Consider the following 20,787-nt stretch of genomic DNA (forward strand, 5'->3'; position numbering starts at 1 on the left):
TGGAGATTTAAAAAATGGAAGTACAATCATTGTTTTCTCCGTGTTTTTATTAAGAAAAAACTGAAGAGGCTGGTTTCTACGTTATCAACATGACAGAGAGGGAGAAGAGAGATATTGTATGCATGCTGGGAAATATTTGTACCATAATCCAGTAAGACCAAAAATAAGAAGTAATTTCTTTTTTCTTTCTCTTTTTTAAAAGTTATTTTAAAATGTTCTACGTTTTCATCATTTGCTTAATTCTGAATGATAACCGCGCTAAAAAAAAAAAAAAAAGAAAAAGAAAAAAAAGATAATTTCCCCCTATATCTTTGTCAACATCGCAGATACCTCAAATTTAGTTTGCATCCAGCAGATACAATTTGTTTTACCCACAATGCACAGCTATGCTAGCGGCTCTGTAGCACAGCACAGAGGCTGCGAGCGGAAAAAACAACAACAACAGGCTACTTTGCGAAGGCAGCTGCATGGATAGCGACAACAACAAAAGCAACAACGACGACCAGGATTTCACGTGCAGTGATATTTCCTCAAACCAAAATGCTCCTTAGCCTTAGAATGTGAGTACTCTGGGATCTTAAGTGTTTTCCACCACCCGAAGTGACATTAACCCGCTCCTTTAAGTGAAAACTGGTTGAAAGCTAGCGGGCTAGCACGCTAGCTTCCTGCATCTCTCTATGTTTGAGCGTCTTCCGGCAGCAGTGGCGGCAGCAGCAGTGCCATGAACAGTGGACTCCCACCTTCAGCTGCTCCGCTCGGGGGTGCCGGGATACCCAATGTCAAGGTGAAGTTTTGTCGATACTACGCAAAAGACAAAACCTGCTTTTATGGAGATGAGTGTCAGTTCTTGCATGAGGATCCGTCCTTGGCGAGTTTGTCGCTGCACGGCGGCGGCAGCCCTGTCCCGTTGTCCATGGCCGGGGGTGGTGGGACGCCAGCGGGGTATTCCCTTGGCGGCTCCGCGGCGGGCTGCCCGGGCGGTGGGGGCACCGGCGGTCCCAAGAAGAGTGAAACATTGGGGCCTGCGAGTACGTCTCTGGAGGGGCAGCTGTTAACCAGTGAGTACAAATTACTGTAAACCAAGGCCTCGTGCAGGGTGACTGACTGTGACTTTACTTTCGGGCCTCACGGAGCTTTGTTAAAATTTAGCCCGAGGATTCACTGAGGCCTCTCAGCGCCAAAACAACGTGGTTTACTTTTACTTACCAGACATTAGCAAAACAGCCCAGCGTGCAACTAGCATATATCGCGCTCTTTAACTATCGTCTCACAAGTTTTGACTACACGTTGTGTTACCAGTATCTTAAAAACACAAAACATGAGCCATGCTGCTGTAGCCGAGGAGGCCTGTTGTGTTGTGTGACAGCTGTGAGTGGGCAGAAATCCGCGTACCACTAACGTTAGCTCCTGCAGCTAATAGCCAGCTAGCGTTAGCTAAACTATGTTTAAACTGACCACTTTAACTTATTGTACCTGTTTGGGTTTCTCCTCCAAAAAGGAGAAATTAGTGTTTTTATCAGCACATTTTCTTCTTCACTTAACTTAAAGTGAAGTTTAGTGTTATTCTCCAAGTTGAGTTCGTGAGTCTTTTCTAACACTAGCCTACCTACGCTAACGGTTTAGTAGGCATTGTTTTTGTGTGTTGTGTTTTTGTGTTTAAGTAGCATGCACTTTGCAGTCGTGCATTAAAAGCTGCCCTGGAAGTATTACTAAAAAAGTTTGCTGGTGGTAGCTATCACCTTGGGTCAAGCTTCAGCTGCGGCTCACTGTTTACATGCTTTCAAACTGTGATTGGCTGAGGACGCACTCAGTTGTGCACACATTAGCATGAGTGCATTACCTTTTGGACTGTGTAAGCAATTATCTCTAACTGATATGGTCTGGCTGCAGTCCTAATCTGCAAAACTCTGCTTTTATTGTCATCTACAGTCCCAGGGATGGAAGGCGCAACCCTGAGCGATGCCAATCTTACCAACTCTTACTTCAGCAGCAGCTTTATTGGGGTCAATGGATTTGGAAGTCCAGCAGAGCCTAAATACTCAATGATGCAGGTACAAGAGGGACGCTGTAGGTCTGTCACAGTAAATGTACAGTTAAACGAACTGAAAATGAATATATGCGTGTTTTATTTTGCTATGTTAGGAATGCAATGCGTGTGAAATTCTGAGTTGATGGTATACAAGTTAGATTTCTGTAGTGAGTTTGTTGTTATTGCCCTTTCTTTTTTACAGGGAAGCATAAAAACAGCTTCACAATAAACCAAAGTCTTCAAGTTCTCCATCACTCCAACTTTGAACATTTAGCTACTGTGAAATCGATGTGACACAATAGGTTAACGTCAGCCACTGCCATCATTAAGTTTAATCTTTTGCTGTTGGGAGTCATCGAGGCATTTACTGGCGGGTATATCGCTACATCCCCAGTCAATGGTTTTCACATGTACGTGACTGGCAACATGGTTATGTTAGGGTTGAACCTTATTTCATTTCTTTCTTTCTTTTTTTTGTGCCGTATGCAATAACTTTACTAGTAGACAATGCCCTCAGGCATGTTTTTGAAAGTTCAGATGCTGCTAACGATCTAAACTCGACTCTGCAGGTGGGCTGCGTTGCTTTTTGGCCAGTGTTTAATATCATTGAGCTGCCCACCATTATTTTATGGTATTTCGTTGTATTTTGATGAACATAATTGGACGGTGGGATGCTTTTTGTAACACATCTCCTCTGGATGCTGCTCTCCTTAGCGAATGACTACCAGCAGCAGCTCTCCCAGTCTTCTCAACGATGGTGCCAAGAACTTCAGCCACAGCACTCATGGTAAGCTGTATTCAGATATCTTTGGGGCACTAGCTGACACTCATCCACTGAAGTTTGGAAGGGGCCCTTAACACTTTGTGCTTTGCAGATCCAGTGAACTCCCCGACGTCCTCACTGTTCAGTGATTTTGGTGCTCTTAGCATTTCCCAAAGGAGAAAGGTGAGCGTACAAACATCGGGTCATAGCATTAAAGTTCTTTAAGGGTTCAGGATTACATTTTTATATAAGGAAATACTTGAAGCCTGACAAAGATGAGATTATTTGCCTCCAACAAGACTGATAGACGACTTTTAATTTTTCCATTGTTTTCATTTGTGTTGGCAGGCTCCTAACCCGGCAGCGAGTGAATTCATCCCTAAGGGAGCTCCACGTATGGCCAATATGGCTCAGTCCACTGTCCAGGCCTTCCCCTCACCTCTCTTTGCACATCCTGGTCTCAGCAGCTCCACAGCTGCTGCCCTGGCTCCAGGTGTGGGTTTTTTGAGAACTACCCTCTACCCAAACACTTTCTGTTGGGCTCAATTTTGTTTTTCATCTTTAGAAATTGTAATACTTGAGTTCGTGAGGGATTTCCCTCATATATTACTGTGAAATTAAATCTTTTCCTAAGAAACATTTCTCACGTTCTGTCTCCTTTTTCAGGAATGTCGTTGTCTGCGGGATCATCTCCTCTTCACTCCCCTAAAATTACACCACACACCTCACCTGCTCCCCGTCGACGCAGTCACACCCCAAACCCTGCCAATTACATGGTGCCCACCACCGCGTCTGACCAGGGTGCACACATTATCCAGAAAGAGACTGTAGGGGGGACGACCTACTTTTACACAGACAACACCCCGGCACCAATGGCTGGGATGGTACGGATACACTCTGCAGATGCATTCAGTCACTTTAAACACAACAAAATGAATATCACTTAAATCAGTCTGCATTTTTAAGTTTTGATATAAATGTGAGTCTTATTTAATAGGCTGCATTGAGATGTAAATTCATGGCTGTTGACTCAGACATTAGCCTAATAGGGAATGTAATTTTTTTTTTGTTTTTTGTTTTTTTATGACATCACAAGAGTTTCATTCTCTCGCATTCATTTACATAGCTGCCTGAAAACAATATTTGTATGATCAGACTGGTTTCCATTTCTCAGTAAATAGGAAGCTGTGTTTTCTTTTTTCTGGTTTTATTGCAGGTGTTTCCTACCTACCATATCTATCCCCCCACGGCGCCACATGTGGCTTACATGCAGCCGAAAGCCAATGCCCCGTCCTTCTTCATGGCTGATGAGCTTCGACAGGTATTGTCCTTGTTGACCAAACATTCCCCTTCTCTCCTCTGGAGCTTTATAACTGATGTCTTGTCCACTTGTGTCTTCTTCAGGAGTTGATAAACAGACATCTAATAACCATGGCCCAAATTGACCACTCAGAAAATCCAGGTAGAGCATCTACATTGTTGACATTATAAGGGATGCTTGTGACAACTGACCTTAAACATGCGCTTATAAAACTAAATGGCTGTTTCAGTGTTCTATTTTCTATATTTACATGTAAACAAACCAGCACTAGTGCTTTTTGCAAGTCTGATGTAGAGTTATTCTGTCCTGTTAGTGTGCAATATGTTGGTTGTGGGCTCTGTGGGTATGTGTTTAGTGTGTGTGTGTGTGTGTGTGTGTGTGTGTGTGTGTGTGTGAGTTGCTAAGATTGCAACTACCACAAACACAGCACGTCAGCAGTGCTGTGGTGCAACAGACAGCTTTTCAGTGTCTCCCTTAAGGCACGTGTTGCAAAGTCTGGCTCAGATTCAGTTTTAAAATAAGCAGTCAGTTTTTTGTTAATAGTTAACTCACTAGAGATGATGCCACACACATGTTGCTTTTGATCACAAATCCTTGAGCTTTTGTAATAGAGTGAATGTCCGTTTCAGGCTCAGTCTTGTTTTACTTTTGGTTTCTGTCATGCTCCCACTTCACCTTCTTCAGGGACTTTTGTAAAAATTCTGCTGTCTGGTTTTCACAATTATTCGAGATAGTTTACCGTCTGGGGAAAAGCTCTTGGTCGCTAACAGGGAAAACAAGATTTCTGATTGTTTTGCAAACAAGCTTTTTGTATCTCAGGAATATAAACTTTACAGTAAATTAAACCAAAAATCTTGTTTGCCACTAGGGTTGGGCGATTGGACGAATATATTGACTATAGGTTGAGCCCATCGGCGATCGTTTTAACGAGGGCGATTTATTTATTTGCCCATGAACAAGTTTTCTAATAAGGATGGAGCTAATAGAAGCAGCAAACAGAAAAAATAATAATAGCGCTGTTTTAACAGCACCCTCTTTCATCTGTGAGCAAATGCACCCTCCTCAGAGTGCGCCCAAATGCTTGTTGATGGAGCTGCAGAAGCTGGTGATAGCCTAGCATACTCATCCGGATGGTGGACATGTACATGCTCATCTAAGTTAGTCGTGTTTGAGTACTTTCTCGCACTATACGACTGCACAAGCGGCACACCACTTTGGTTACATCCTTAGGTTTACCTCTCTCATCCCAAATTGGCGACTTTACATATATATTTTTTGTGCTGTCAGCGTTAATGTGCGGTCATCACGACTAATGGGATTAACAATTAACCCATCTGGAGCGCAGGCTGAGTCAGAACTCCCTGAAATGTCTCTGTCAATGCATTTTGGGCAGTTTGTCCAAAGTTGGTTCATTCTGCGCTCCAGATGGGTTGAGCGCGTTAAATTTAATCGCGTTAATCGTGATGATTGAATTAACACCGCGTTAACGCTGACAGCCCTAATTTTTTTGGAAATTAGTTTGTCCATCTTTGTACTTCTATGTTGTAAACGCGCAAATCAGTCTGTGCATGATTATATTGCTCCGCCTATCAAAAAGTGACTATATCGCCCATTGTCGATTATTGGACAAAGGATTGTCGGTTGGAAAATTTTTACATATCGCCCAACCCTAGTTGCCACTTACATTTTAAATCTTTACTTTTTGTGCAGTATGTGGTGTTTTTTCCCTCTCTAAAAATGCCTGTTTTTGGTAGATGTACCATCTGAGGTGGACAGCTATCACAGCCTGTTTCCCCTCGAGCCCCTTCCCCCACCAAACCGCATGCAGAAGACCAGCAACTTCAGCTACATCACCTCGTGCTACAAGGCAGTGAATAGCAAAGATGACTTACCGTACTGCCTGAGGAGGATACATGGTAAGAAATGTGGTCATCATATGCATTTTTCTCAGATGCCACACACCATGTCAGATAATCTTAAGAGTTCACCCTCCCGATAGCCCAGTTTAATAAGCGAAAGAAGCTGTTCCAGCATTTCTAATATTGTAATGTTGTATTGTAATGCCTGGTTCTGCCAGAGGTTTCTTCCTGTTAAAAGGGAGTTTTCCTTCCCACTGTCGCCAAAGTGCTTGCTCATAGGGGGTCATATAATTGTTGGGTTTTTTTCTCTGTTTGTATTATTGTGGGTTCTACTTTACAATATAAAGTGCCTTGAGGTAACTGTTGTTGTGATTTGGCGCTGTATAAATAAAATTGAGTTGAATTTAATTAAATGCTTTCATGGGTGCACTGCAGCTCTAAACTTTCAATACATTACTTGGGGGGGAGCTGTGACTCAGTCTGACAGAACAGATTTTTATCTCGTAAGCTCTGTAATGCAATGTCTACTTAATGTCCAGTTGAGTTCATGTTAGAATAGAACATTCAATACCTGAGTGAATCCAGCAAGCAGGTGTAGTTCCACCTTCATGCTCTTTCCAGGATCTGCTCCTCCCCAAATGAGTATTTCTGTAACAATAGCATACAGCATACAACAGGCTTTCTAATCTTGTCTACTACATTTGGCCAATGTCCAGACCAGAGAGGTATACCCCACGAAAGTTTCAATACAGCTCTGTGTGTGTGTGAGTGTGACTGTGTGTGAGTGAGCAAGCTGGTTTGACAAAACCGAAAATCCCAGTCGGACAGTGGTTATCACCTGTCTCTGTTAAGACGGCTTTCTTTGTCAGGCTCTGTTTTGTTTACATAAAAGGGAAGTTTCACATATCATCTGACGCTTCTTCACAAAATAATCCCTATGAGTACCGCCTACTCCAATAAGAAACATGTAAGATGAATATGATATCAGCATTAACAGTAGAAATCAACACTGCTGGAAATAAGATAAGAGATGAATGCTATAGAAAGTAATGTTAATATTGGGATTTAACTCACAGAGCAATAATTAAATAATTAATTTGATCAAATTATTTTAATGCCAAGGACATTCTGAAACTTTAAACTCCATAGATTTAAACATTAAAGGTTACCTTCCCACAGCCTAATAAAGGAGTTGTGGAAATTGCTTTAGTTTTATAGCAGATAAAACTGAATATTAATTTTATTGATTTGCATCGTGTGTGTGTGTGTGTGTGTGTGTGTGTGTGTGTGTGTGTGTTTTATGAGCTGCAATCCCAACAATATAAAAGAGACTAAACACCAGATTAGACTCAAGTATAAAAGCATATAAATATTTTCACCATCGGAGTACCAGAACATTACAGTTATAATGTGATGCTGTAACTTTACAGCTGGGCTTTATGTGTGATGTTAGCAAGGTACAGCTTAACAAGCTACTCATGTAAAACATATTTCCCCAGGAAGAGTCGAAATTTTGCTTAAAACATGTGAAAATCCAGCCAATTTTAAACCAAAACTCAGGTTATAGCAGGCTACATTCAAACAAACCAGTTTAAACCTATTTAAACTTATTTAGATAAGGTGTGGTGAAACAATAAAAATGCTCTCAGGTAAAGTAAATCAATTAAAGGTTTCTTGGAGTTGGGCCCTTTATGTATTCACTGGTTGTTTGTTTTCACCCATTGCTTGGATCTAACATAAAATGAATGTCTTATAAATAATTAATATTTTTAATATGCAAAGGTTTCCGCCTCGTTAACACAAAGTGCATGATGCTGGTGGACATGTGGAAGAAGGTTCAGCACTCAAACACTGTAACATTGAGAGAGGTCTTCACCACCAAGGCCTTTGGAGACCACTGTGAGTGTAATTAGCTATACACGACTTGTTGATTTAATGCTTGCCTGTATTTGAACAGAAATTTTATATAGCTACATGATTTTAGACTTGCATTTTTTCTGGTTACATAACTGTATTTTATACTAAATTGGCTCAAATTTGCCATGTGGTAATTTCCTTGTTATTACAGCTTTAGATTTTAACTCTGAATGTGAATATCTGACACTAAAGCTATGTGACAAATAAATTGTTGTTGACCATTAGCTGGAGTTGAAGTATCCAGTTAGCTAATAGATGCAATTTTTTTAAAATCCGTTTTACATTTTCATGATGACAAAGAAAGCATTTTGGGGAGGTTTTTTTTTTTCAGCCCTAATGTTTTATCACGCTTTTGTCTTCTTCCCCAGCTTTGGTGTTCTCGTATGATTTCCATGCAGGTGCAGAAACCATGTTCAGCAGACACTTTAATGACCCAGCAGCAGACTCGTACTTCACCAAAAGGAAATGGGGTATGCTGACTGTCCCTCCCTTCCTCGTTCTTTGCTACGAATAGGCCTAGCATCACCTCACACGCCTTTCTGCACTCCCTCCCCTTCACACATTTCGACTCTGTTTACTTGTTTGATAATGAGGTCATTGGCCCAAGTCTATTTGAGTGCATGCTTTCATGCTTTCATTGCATGCAGTTGTGCTCATGCCATGTTTATAGGTATGTAGGTAGATGGGTTAGATTGTGCAAACAAATAATACATGATGTTTTTAAGAAATTCAAAGTGTCTAAAAATATGTTTTGGAGAGGGTTTTTTTTTTTTTTTGTGTGTTTTTTGAAGTCTTGTTTGGTAGCCTAAGCTGACGGTTGGCAAGCACGGGTCTTTGTGATAAACACACGGGGACTTGGAGGAAACTGTGGCTGAAACTGATCCTAAGGCAGGTGCTGTTAAATAGCCTGTATACAGGAATGACAGACAGAGGAAGCAGAGGCATTCAGACCTTGGTCTTTGTGTCATCCATTCCAAACACTGATAAGAAACCACAACAAATGAGATGTATATACAAGCGCGTGTGTATATAACAAGTGTCTCTCAGATGCCTTTGCACACGGGTACATGATGATTATACACCTAAATACCAGATAACGTAATCTGAAGCCATTTCATTTTGGAATGGTCTTTAGTGAAACAAACAGGTTCCTTATTCTCACATGTTGCATTGTGGTTTGATTGTGTTCTACACACCCTAACACTCTACTGCCTGACTTACATTACCCAATGCGAGTGGTTCACATTGGTTGTAAAACTTGCAGGGGGATTACGAGAAAGAAGTGAGTACTGCCCCGATAATAAACATGATTTCTAGAAACGGTAAGCGGTCTTGCCTTATGAGACGCTTGTTCAAACTGTGACTGAAACGAGTATTTTGATGAGTAAGAATAAGAATTTCATTAGCGGTTCTCAGTGATGTAGTGAACTCGTCAGTTTTACGTGAAGTAGGCTTCCACAGTTAATCACATTTTAATCTCGGTCACAACTTTGGCTTCCCACAATTAAATGACCATAATTGACTGATATTAAAATTGCGTGCTACATCAATAGAACGCAAAGTAAGAGCAAATCCAAGTGCTCCTTAATTGTCTCCCATGACCCTAACAGCGTGTGCTAGTCACAGCTGTTCCCTGCATCCGGTTGCTTGAAGTTTCCGGGATGCAGTCTGGCCCAGGAAAACTTTGTTAAAAGATCAATATAAGATGTAACAGGCCGTTTAAAAACAAAAATCAAATGTCAGGACTGGAAATACTTTGGCTTCAGTGCAAGTGATTTTTAAACAAGAATAAATCCTATGCAAAGCGTACTGAGTTGTCTGCACCACAAAGCAACACAGCTAACTTACTCGGCTGTCTGAAAATAAACTGCTGACTAAATGCATGAAGGCCAAAAAGAAGCCTGTACAGCGCATCCGGGTCTCCATCAGCTCACAAAACCACACTGAAATCTCCAATGCCAGTAACATTTGATGTGTGTCCACCAAACACATACATAACGAAGGCTTCAGAAAAGTTGTGGATGACTTTATCCTCTTGCGCAATTTTTCCAAATTGGTAAAACCTGCGCACAGCTGTTGAGTGCTTTGCAACTAGTTTAATGTACATCTGTTGGACAGCTGCAAGGAATGGAATGAATTCCTTCATATTTTGTTTTTAGAAAATGCAATTAAGTCACTTCTTAACTGCAAACAAAGCTGCAATTAACAGGAATGCAGCATAGTGTAAAAGTGATTTAATTTTGTGTTTTGGTACCGTTCTTTTAATCTATATTTGCCTTCTAAGAGACACACTGAATTTAGATGCATGAGAAAGAATTGAATTTGAATTTTGCTGGAGATTTACACATTAGCAGGAATGTCGCACAGCATGGATGCAAAAGCAGTGTAATCTCAGTATTGGTCAGAACAATACTCGTATATTGTATAGAATTATATTTCTTTAACTGTATGTCTGGAGTTTTTGCTTCAAAGATACAGTAAACAATCTGTCATTGAGCTTCTTTTTATCAGGAATTTTTAGTTGTTTTCTGAGTCTGCACTGTTGCTGAGAAAACTATCAGCTTGTTAATCTACAGACTGAAGTTCATGCGTTTTTACTCATGTCAGACCTCTAAGAAACAGCTTGTCATGAAGATAAGGTTACTGAGGAAGTAGTCTGAGGTTTAGTTCATAAGTAATGTAAAACCTCACACCACTTTTGCGCAATAAAACTTTTTTCTCATGTGCAGGACAACATGAACCCCCTCCACCACGGCAGCACGCGGGGCTGCTCCCAGAATCCCTCATCTGGGCATACATCGTCCAGCTCAGCTCAGCCCTGCGCACCATCCACACGGCAGGCCTGGCTTGCCGTGTGATGGACCCCAGCAAAATTCTCATCACTGGCAAGACCAGGTATAGACGCTATTCAAGTATCTAAGCACATATTTCATTGTTCAGCATGGATATAAGAATCATAGCCTGTCTCTTATAACCATAAATGTGCATGTATGAAAGAACATTAATTTATTGTTTAAGCTCAGAGATGAAACTATGACCTAAGTGTTAAAAAAAAAAAAAAAAAACTATTAAAAGCAGAAGAATATTTTCATTCAGCGCTTACGTTTTTCACAACAATGCTACTGTGTATGCACAACAAACATGTACGTTACCTAATGCCTAATGCGCTAATCTTTGTAGGTTACGGGTGAACTGTGTTGGGGTGTTTGATGTCTTAACATTTGACAACAGTCAGACCAATCATCTTGCCCTTATGCCACAGTACCAGGTACTTTATCAGCTTCATGTGAAATTATTTTATTTTAGTACTGTCGTTCTGTTTTACTTCAAAAGCAGAGGAAGTGTGGTTAAAGTTTATTTTTGTGTTGTTTTTGTAGCAAGCAGATCTCGTGTCACTGGGCAAGGTTGTGCTGGCTTTGGCATGCAACTCCCTGGCTGGCATACAAAGGGAGAACCTGCAGAAGGCTATGGAGCTGGTGTCTATCAACTACTCTTCAGACCTCAAGAACCTCATTCTGTAAGGGGGTGGTGGTGTGACGTTACCCAGTTTTGGGGGGGGGGGCATTCAGATGAACTAAAATGCCTGCACTTAATACCTGTTTTGGGTTATCACTGGTATCTGTAGCTTGGAGGAATCTTCAGTTTACATCCCTGTTTTTTGGTGGTAGAGTGGCTAAGGTGATGGTCTGGTGCTTGTTAGTACGATGACTAAATGGCAACCGGACCTAAATTAATAAAATGAAAAGTAAACAAGTCAGTTAACATTGTCCACCTAATTTATCTGTATTAGTCTAGCTCGGTGTGAGAGTCCAAAGGCTGCTACATACTGCTGTTATTTCCTTTGTATGTTCCTTATTTTACTGCCTGTTACACATGTCGCGTGTCAGTGTAGCTGACAAACTCACATGATGTGAAACAATATTAATGGACGTGGCAGTAAACGCATTGGTGTTACCGTAAGTGCAATAAAGGCTTCTGTACATGTATTGCAACAAACACAACCACATTGAGACTGACCAAAAAAGTGTTGTCAACTCAACTGACCACAGTCGTGGTTTAACTTAAACTATTTCAAAAACACAAATAAAAGCTGTCCGTGGGGCAAGAATGGAGTACCTCCTACTGAGCCTTTACTGTTAGCTTCCTCTATGTTATGTTAGCTCTACCACGAGCAATCGATGCACTTCTGCTGACAGGTATTGTTAACGTACGTTAACAATACCTGTCAGCAACGTTGGAGTCGTGTCAAACTTCTGTAGGATTAATTGTAATCGGAAATGATTAGAACATTACAAAAAAAAAAATCGTAACCTAGGATTCAAATAGTCAGATTTTATGCATTTTCAAAAATTTGTCAGTGTCTGTGTTAGTCCTATGCAGTATTTCTGTTATCTGAAAGATGTTTATCTTTATAAAAAAAGACGTGGTCTTCAGCACCTAAACATGCAATCATGCGATTCGTGTGTTGAATAAGTAAGAAGAGCCGAGGAAAATATCTGCAGGGACTTTCAGTCAGTGTGACCTTTTTGTGGTGGTGTGAAGATAAATAATCTTTGAAGTTTAACGGCCATTGACTTATCAGATCTGCGTCCTGTAAATGAAGTGAGCGTTGACCTCTTAAAAGAACTGATGCTTTTATACTTGAGTAAATTGTGACATGCAATATACTCAGGCTACTGTCACAGGTAGCATAATAACATGTCAGCTGAGTTTTCACTTAATTTTGTCTGCGTATAGATGAAATTAACCAAAACTTGGCATATAAGAGAAAGCTGGAATCTGATTGGTTAGTAGTGTTTGATCTTCTAATTGAAGCACTCACACTTGTGCTGTTTTTATGGTCGTAGCAGTGTTTTATACCTTTTTGTGCACGGCTTGCACCTTATACTTAATAGTGAAGAAGAAAATAGTGTGTAAAGAGACCGCCTTCTTGTGAGTGCAGCGGCGCCTGACCTGAACTCACACGAAGGTAAATTGTTGCTGTGTTTTGCAGGTATCTGCTGACCGAACAGTCTCGCCTGCGCAGCGTCAATGACATCATGCCGATGATTGGAGCCAGATTCTACACACAACTGGATGCATCGCAGATGAGGAATGACGTCATTGAGGAGGATCTGGCCAAGGTATGGTGAAGGTTATGTTGAATACACAGAGAAGGTCTGAACAGAAAACGTGTCTGTAACATGATTCAGCCATGTTGTTTACTGCCTGTGCGGTGGATAAAAGAGGGCATTGCCTTGGTTAGCAAATAGGGAAGTTGTGTGTGTGTGTGTGTGTGTGTGTGTGTGTGCACAGGATGTTGTACAGTATATTGTGGACTTTTGTGTTGAATATAGTTTCCCTATGTTGGAGCATCAATGTGTGAAACGGCCAACCCGACCCCATCTCGGTCTTTTTCTTTCGGTCAGGCCCAAGCTTCCTCTTCCGGCCTTGTCTCCGCGCTGACACACCAGTGAAGTAGCTTGTGGTTTTTGTTTTTTTTGTGTTTTTGTTTTTTTTAAACCTCCTAGCTGCAGACCCTATTTACTATCTATTCTGAGTAGGTGTTATCAAAACAGAGTTCTTTAAATTTGAGTGATGTCGGTAATGTTTCATGAGAACACCGAAATGGTTCTCAGTAGTATAAGCTTTTTAGTCCAAACTCAGCTAATGACAGTATTTAGATTTCCTGCCTATCACGTCAAACGCTGCTGAATGCATGCCTGCGTGTATAAAAATAGCAGTAGCCCTCTGTGTTTTCCTGGTCACTCTTATATTGTTGAAGAAAAGCTTTATTTGAAAGTTAAAAGTTTCATGTAAACCGTTTTGAGTTTGTGGTTGCATCATTGTAACAGTGCTGCTGTGTTAAGTTACAGGTTGTTGTTGCTTCAGTCATGATGCTGCTTTTAAAGACACTCGTTAATCTTTAATTTAGATTCTAATTTGGTAATTTTGCCAAGAAGCACTCATTGTTTTGTTTTCTTGTGATGTAGATGTAGTAATACAAATACAGCTGTTATCTACCACTGGTACCCATGCTTGATATTTTTAGCCATCTGGAACACATCAGATTGAATGATTTTGAGGTAGACAAAGGAAATCTCATGTTTCGCTCTGCTTGCAGCTGTAACTGTTCATCAGATAGGGAGAGGGTTAACAAAATAAAACCGACACTGTTCAGTCAACTCCAGACACCCCCCCCCCCCCAAACAGTGTATCCGTAACAGTATGTTAACAGTAAACGGTATGTAATTTAAACACTATGGTTATTTGCTAACGATACAAAGAGGAGATTTGAAATGTTTTTCTCCTAAACTGTATGAACTGTGTTCATTCACTGTGATGAATTGCCAGCAGGATCTTTTAACAGAAGCTTGGACAGAGCCTTGTTTGCACCTCATTCTTTTAACAGGTCCCTGTAAGCTTTTCATTTCTGACAAGACTAAATGCCTCAACCTCATTCTTTCACAGTATTTCAGTTTTGTAATACCTCACAATCTCCTTTTGTAACTGTTACCCCTCAGTGGTAAAAGGATGGGTGAATGGCCGTCACCCCGCTGGGCGGGCAAGTGGTGTGGACAGCTAAGCTTATGAATCCGATAACTGGACAGCCAGTCAACGCAGGAGCTTCAAATTCATACTATAGGTGCATCTACAAAAATTTCTTGGACATGTTTGAATCTCAGTAACTTGGATCTCAAGCTCAGAGTAAGTTTTCTGAAAATCTTGTGACTGCGATAACTTGAGAACAAGTGGACGTGCAATTTTGAACAGGTGCACAGGTGTGTCTACTAGAAGGCTGAGCAGGGGGTTTAATCACTGGTGGTTGTTTTTATTTGTAAATTAATGCTTTTAAGTGCGACAGACCTGAACTGCAGTCAGCCCTGATTTAGGCTTCTGCAGTGAATGTCTGTAGAAGCTATGATGTAGCCAGCGTAAGTGGCTGGCATTTATGCTTGTGTAGCTGCTTTGTGTGTTAATTACCCTGTGATTGTGTCCCAGTTGTTTACATGCGGTGCCAGCTGATAGAAAGAAATACAGTTGCTGGGACGTTTGTTTGTTTGTTTATTTTTTTGTCCCTCTAGTTTTTCCTCTTCTTTGTTCATTCCCTCACATCCATTCTGACCATTTAAGCATTCTCCCTCTGGGAATTTGCTGACATTTGTGAGTTCTTATATTATTATTTTGATTATTATCCCTTCTACTGAGACAATGATTGTTATTCTCACTTATAAATGTAAAAGTGGTGGTGAAAAAGTAGCCAGAAATGCACAGGATAAATCAACGGTGGAGAAAAGGCCAATCACAATAGTTGCAGTCTTTTGTCAGGTTAAGGCGTGTGATCCAGAGGGGTTTGAGGTTATGGCATAGCTTTCATCCTAGAGCACAAATCCCCAGACAGACGCGTAATGTGGTTTGGCATTGCCTTGCTGAAAAAACTGCCCCATAAACCTATATATGTCATTTGGTATTGGTAGTATCGTCACAGATGTGCAAGTTACCCGTCTCGTGCAATAATGCAGCACCACACAGTCATGAAGACTTTGCTCTAATGGCAGGCAAATTCAGCCTGAAGAACTCAGCATCTGTGATTTGCAGAAAGAATGTCTAATGTTGATTGGTCACGCCACAGTAGAGGTAAACACTTCACCTAGAGAAGACGGCAGCGTTTCTGGATCTTGTTAATACAAGTTCTTTCATTTGCATGGTTTTCCGCTTTAGTTTTTAGTCAGTGTGGCCTGAGTGGTGTTGAGCCTCGATATTTGCATGTGTCTGCATTTGCTGAATTTTTAAAATTATTTATATACTAGACCAATCTCTGACAAAATCCCCAAATTCTTGTTTCTCAGCATCACAGTGAGAAAAACCACAGACTTTTTAAAAGACTATTGATGTTTATTAATTAATTTTTTTTAAGCGCCATGAAACTATTCCAGTCTTTATTTGTCCCCAACATCATCGAAACTTGTTGCTGGTATCAAATTCCAAAACAGCAAATATTTATTATGAATCAGTTCTTTAGTTTCAGCATTTTGGATGTTCTCATTTTCACTTTTAAACTCCATATATAGTTCAAATAGATCATTGCATTCTGTTTTTATTTCCCTTTAGGTTTATTGGAGCCTGAAAAAGTTTTTTTTTTTTGTTAGTGTTGTAGTAGTTTTCTTCTGATTCAGTTGGTGGACACAGAAGCTAGTCTGGGAATACTGTTACAGAAAAATGAATCCTGAATACATTTTCGAATGAGCTGAAATGATTGGCCAGTTGGTTTTTCAGTAATTGTCACTTTGTCCAACAGTGAAGATACAGTTGACAGGGTGAGACAAAGAGGAAGAAGAGAAAGGAGAGGCAGGAATTAATTATATCTGCAGACATGAAGGTGAGCTGTAATTTGCTGCAGTGCAATAATCTGTCATGGAGTGAGCAACATCACGTTTTCAACAACTTTAGGTGCAGATTTAAAGTTACAGTACACGTTGGTGAAGAGTGTCTAACATTCTTGGGCTTGGACACGATGTGAGAGTGTAAACAAGCTGTTTTTCAGAGGAAAGGTGTAAATTTTGGGACACTCAAGCTAGAGCTGGGCGATATATCGAGTTTTTTAAAAATATCGATATATTTTCATACGAGATATAAGATGTGACAATATCGTTTATATCGATATAGTCTATGTTACGTTATAATTATACTTGTGGAGCCGCAAGTTTGCCTCTCTTTCGTCCATTTTTGTCTCTACGCTGCGTTACTGGGCCTCGCCTCTCCTTCACTGAACACAACTCCCCCTCCCCCATAGCTTCACCTGCAGGCAACGACAAGATGAACACGGCAAATCTCCGTTAACGAGTTACCGCGGATCGCCCCGTGCGTGGGGCTGGACGGCGTCAACGTGTTAGCGAGCTAACCGCGCTAACGAGCTAACCGCGCTAACGACATGCAGCCCACAGGGGCTGCATGACCTAAAATCCTTTCATTTTCTCAAAAATCGACAGTGCACCTTATGTATGAATTCTGGTTGTGCTTACTGACCGCGAACCGTTTTTATGTGGTACAGGGCGCTCAGCAATCTGTCAAAAAATGTTTTAGTACGACTTTGGTAAGCAACGGAGCCGCACCGCTTGATGGATTGTCGGAGCATTACGGCTACCGTAGAGGAGCCTCGCGGAGTGACACGTACTGTGCTTCAACGTAATATTACCGTATTGTGTGTGTATAAGAACCATAAATGGCACCTGTTAAGAGACACGGTTACAAAGAGGATTTCAAACTCAAGGCTGTCAGTCACGCAGTAGAACTTGGGAATAGAGCAGCTGTGAAATCTGTCTCTTTGTTATTATGCTCAGCGTCTTTTAGTTTACATTTTGACTGCACAATTGTAAGCTTTTTGTTATGCACAAAAACAACATTGTGTTTCTTTTATTTATGGAGCATTATTATTTAATAAATGCTGATAATTTATTTTTGAGTAATTTCTTCATGTACATCTACGTTGTATGTTAATAAAAGTGCCTGTGTGACATCTGGGACACAGCTTTGACTAAACTCTCTTTTTGTTCTTACCTTATGGCTTAAAAAAAATCTCGAGATATATATCGTATATCGCCATCCAGCTAAAAAACATTGAGATATGAATTTTGGGTCATATCGCCCAGCTCTAACTCAAGCATTCACTGGCATACCATTAGCTTATAACCATCTGTTGTTGTTTAGCTGGCCTGTTGTCAGCTATCCAGAGATGAGAGGGTCCCACATGTAATCTGCTGCCAATAAGTAACTGCGACAATATCTGGAATAAACAAGCATGTTTATGCCTGTTTTTGTTCATTTGTTCAGTTCAGGAGATGAGGGATGAGGTGGAAATGGGGGAGGAGAACAATGTAGCAAGAAGGAGATTATTAAAATATACATGTACAAGTGTTAAAAGAGCTGTTCGTGCGATTTTTTTTTTTTTTTTTTTTTTTTTTGGGGGGGGGGGGGTGTTTAAAGCTATACTACGTATATCGCCAGTCTCTAGCCACAGACAAACAGGGAAATAGCGATGTCTATCTCAGCCACTGTACTGTGAGACAGCATGGCAACTTCCACAAACTGGCACCTGCTCGCATTTATTTTTAATGGATTATTTAAGTTAAAGATGTTTATGACAATGCATCACGTAATTCCACCCTAATCCATGTGTATTTATGAGTACATCATTCTTTTCTCTATTAAGTAACCTCAAATGAGTTATGTGGATTAGGTTAGGTGGTTTTGATGTGTAGGAGCCATGATGTAGGTGTAATATTGGTTTACTTCTGTCTTACACGTCTTTGATTTCAGAGAAGAAACTGCAAACCAAAATTAGACGTGCTTAGAGGAAAATGCGCCATTTTTTTTGGGTTCACTTTCAGTCAGAGGGAAGTATCTTGTAGACCCTGTGAGAGAAAACGGAGCTCAGCACCATGTATGGGCAGAAAGTCAACAGCAGCGGTTTCAGTTTTTGGAAGCATTCCTTGCAGGGGGAACGTGATCTTTGGATTTGAAATTGGTGTTTTATAAGAGAAAATCCCACTGAAATATATGTTTGTTTATTTATTTATCTCCCTGCCCCACCCATCAAATTTAAACCCCCTCTCATTTGGCCCATATTCATTGCACTTAACATCTATACTCTGTTTACAGCTGCAGGAATGAAAATAAAATTTAAAGCAGCATTCACTGCATGTTGGTAATGAGTGGGGAATTTTACTGCCTGCTATCGCCTCTAGTGGCAGAGTGTTTTTCTCCTCTGGTGCTGCTTTCAACGTTGCTTCTTTCAACTGAAAGAAAAATGAAAATTTCTGGTGCAGACAAATAAAATTGGCCCCCCCTTTTTTTTTTTTCTCTCTCTCTCTGCAGGAGGTGCAAAATGGCCGACTCTTTCGCCTGCTGGCCAAGCTGGGCACCATAAATGAACGTCCAGAGTAAGTACCACTTGTTGAACATTGCATCATAGTGTGTGATTTATTTCTGTTACAACTGCATAGTCTTGTGTTGTGCCAATCAGATTCCAAAAGGACCCAACGTGGTCAGAAACGGGCGACCGTTACCTGTTGAAGCTTTTCCGGGACCACCTGTTTCACCAGGTGACAGAAGCGGGGACGCCCTGGATTGACCTCAGCCACATCGTCTCCTGCCTCAACAAAGTCAGGGAGCTTTCTTTTTTTTGGTCTCTTTTAATACTTTTGTTTTTAAATAAGCAGATATTTGATAAGTTGTGCACTTCATGGAACTATTTAATGTGTATAAGTTAGGCAAACATGCACAGCAGCCCAATTTTCTGTTAATGCTTCAATAGCATAGGCTAAAATCGCACATTAATGTGCCCAGTGACTGCAAATGGAAGTTTAAAAAAAAGATTAACCTGTTTTACAGTGTAGCGATTTTCCAAATTTCAGTTCCAAAACACTGAATTATACAGTATGTCAGTCCTAACCAGCACCATACATGTGTAGATCCTTTTTAACCACCGGCTTAACTTCCTTGACAAGCTGTCACTGTTTTTCTTAACACTTTAGTTCCTCTTTTCACTTTGTTAGCCTGAATCTAATTAAAGCTGTGACTTTTCGCAGTTACAGCCTTTTCATTTGAGTAAACTGTTGTATGAATAGCTGCACTCACTGTTACATTTGTGTCAGATAGTCTTATCCTGTTATCGGTGCACCCACATGACCTTATAACTTGCAAAAGCGATCCCAACTGATTGTCAAAACAGTTGCTTTTCTCATAAGAATGAATTGCTTTTGTATGCTAACTGTAGCAAAACAGAAAACAACACTTACAAAATATACTTTTTTTAAAAGTTCTGTTTCTTGTGGTCATTTAGCTGGACGCAGGCGTTCCTGAGAAGATCAGCCTGGTGTCTCGGGACGAGAAAAGTGTCCTGGTTGTGACCTACTCGGACCTGAAGCGCTGCTTTGACAGTACCTTCCAGGAGCTGCAGGCCGCTGCATCCGGTTCTCTGTAGCGCCGCTTTCAGGCCCGGCAGGGTGGAGTTGCTGGGACCTGGAGCACATTTTTGCACTACAGTGGAGGACCAGGCTCAAAGAGATGACATCAGCATGGCAAAGGCAGCGGGGCAGGGCTTCGTGAACCTCAGTCACATACACTGACCCTGTCCACCAGGAAGGCTTTTCTAAAGTGTAACTTTTCTTTTTTAGTTTTCTTAAACCCCACAGCTGAAAGTTTAAAAACACAAGGAGGAAAACAAAAGTTTAAGGACAAACATGGAAGCTGTGACGAACACATATGATGACATTTTTTTAAGATTTGGGGAACAAAATGAGACACAAAACATGACGTTTTGAACTTTTCCTGCTTTTATTGTTTGTTTCTACAGCTGGGGTTTATTTTTCTGAGGAGGATGCACTAAGATTTTAATTTTTTTGTTAATTTTTGTTATTTTTATGAATATGTGTGAGTGGCCTACAGGGTGAACAGAGAGCTAAAATCACACATGGACATAAATTACCAGAGCAGACTCGGAAATGAAACAAAAAAAAGAAATCTAGCTTTCTGCTGACTGCATCTTTCTTCCGGTTGGAGACCACACCCCTTCATTCTGAAGCACTTGGAGACGGGAGACACCACTCAAGGCTTTCATTGGAGTTGGACAGCTAACTAGCTTTAGCCTTGGTTGATGGTTCCCCTTTGACAAAAGGAAATAAAACCACTTGGGTAGGGCGGGAAGGGTTTGTAAAACTGGAAAACAAATAAGGTTTTCAGACATTTTGGTTCAGGAGATTATGGAATTTGGGTTCATTTGCAGTGGGGTGGCATGGAATGGGATTGGGTGGGTGGAGACTTGTGGTGTCTATGGGCACTCAGGAAGAGGTGTCTTCTCCTGGGGTAGTGTGAGATGGGGGTGGGGTGGGGTAGTGTGAGATGGGGGTGGGGTGGGGTG

At 40.8% G+C, this 20,787-nt stretch overlaps 1 protein-coding gene across 1 annotated transcript; it reads left to right on the top strand.

Moving 5' to 3' along the window:
* The first annotated feature begins 382 nt into the window (after positions 1-382).
* Positions 383-20,736, top strand: pan3 (poly(A) specific ribonuclease subunit PAN3). The gene is made up of 18 exons (XM_063484266.1): positions 383-1,058; positions 1,930-2,051; positions 2,744-2,816; positions 2,905-2,975; positions 3,141-3,285; positions 3,459-3,676; positions 4,009-4,113; positions 4,197-4,254; positions 5,868-6,029; positions 7,755-7,871; positions 8,258-8,359; positions 10,619-10,784; positions 11,070-11,157; positions 11,267-11,406; positions 12,883-13,012; positions 18,744-18,808; positions 18,892-19,030; positions 19,711-20,736. Exons 1-18 carry the CDS (start codon positions 722-724, stop codon positions 19,849-19,851), a joined length of 2,379 nt encoding a protein of 792 aa, XP_063340336.1. The 5' UTR covers positions 383-721; the 3' UTR covers positions 19,852-20,736.
* Positions 20,737-20,787: the final 51 nt, after the last annotated feature.

This window comes from Pelmatolapia mariae, linkage group LG9 (assembly GCF_036321145.2).
Source record: "Pelmatolapia mariae isolate MD_Pm_ZW linkage group LG9, Pm_UMD_F_2, whole genome shotgun sequence".
Classification (NCBI taxonomy): domain Eukaryota; kingdom Metazoa; phylum Chordata; class Actinopteri; order Cichliformes; family Cichlidae; genus Pelmatolapia; species Pelmatolapia mariae.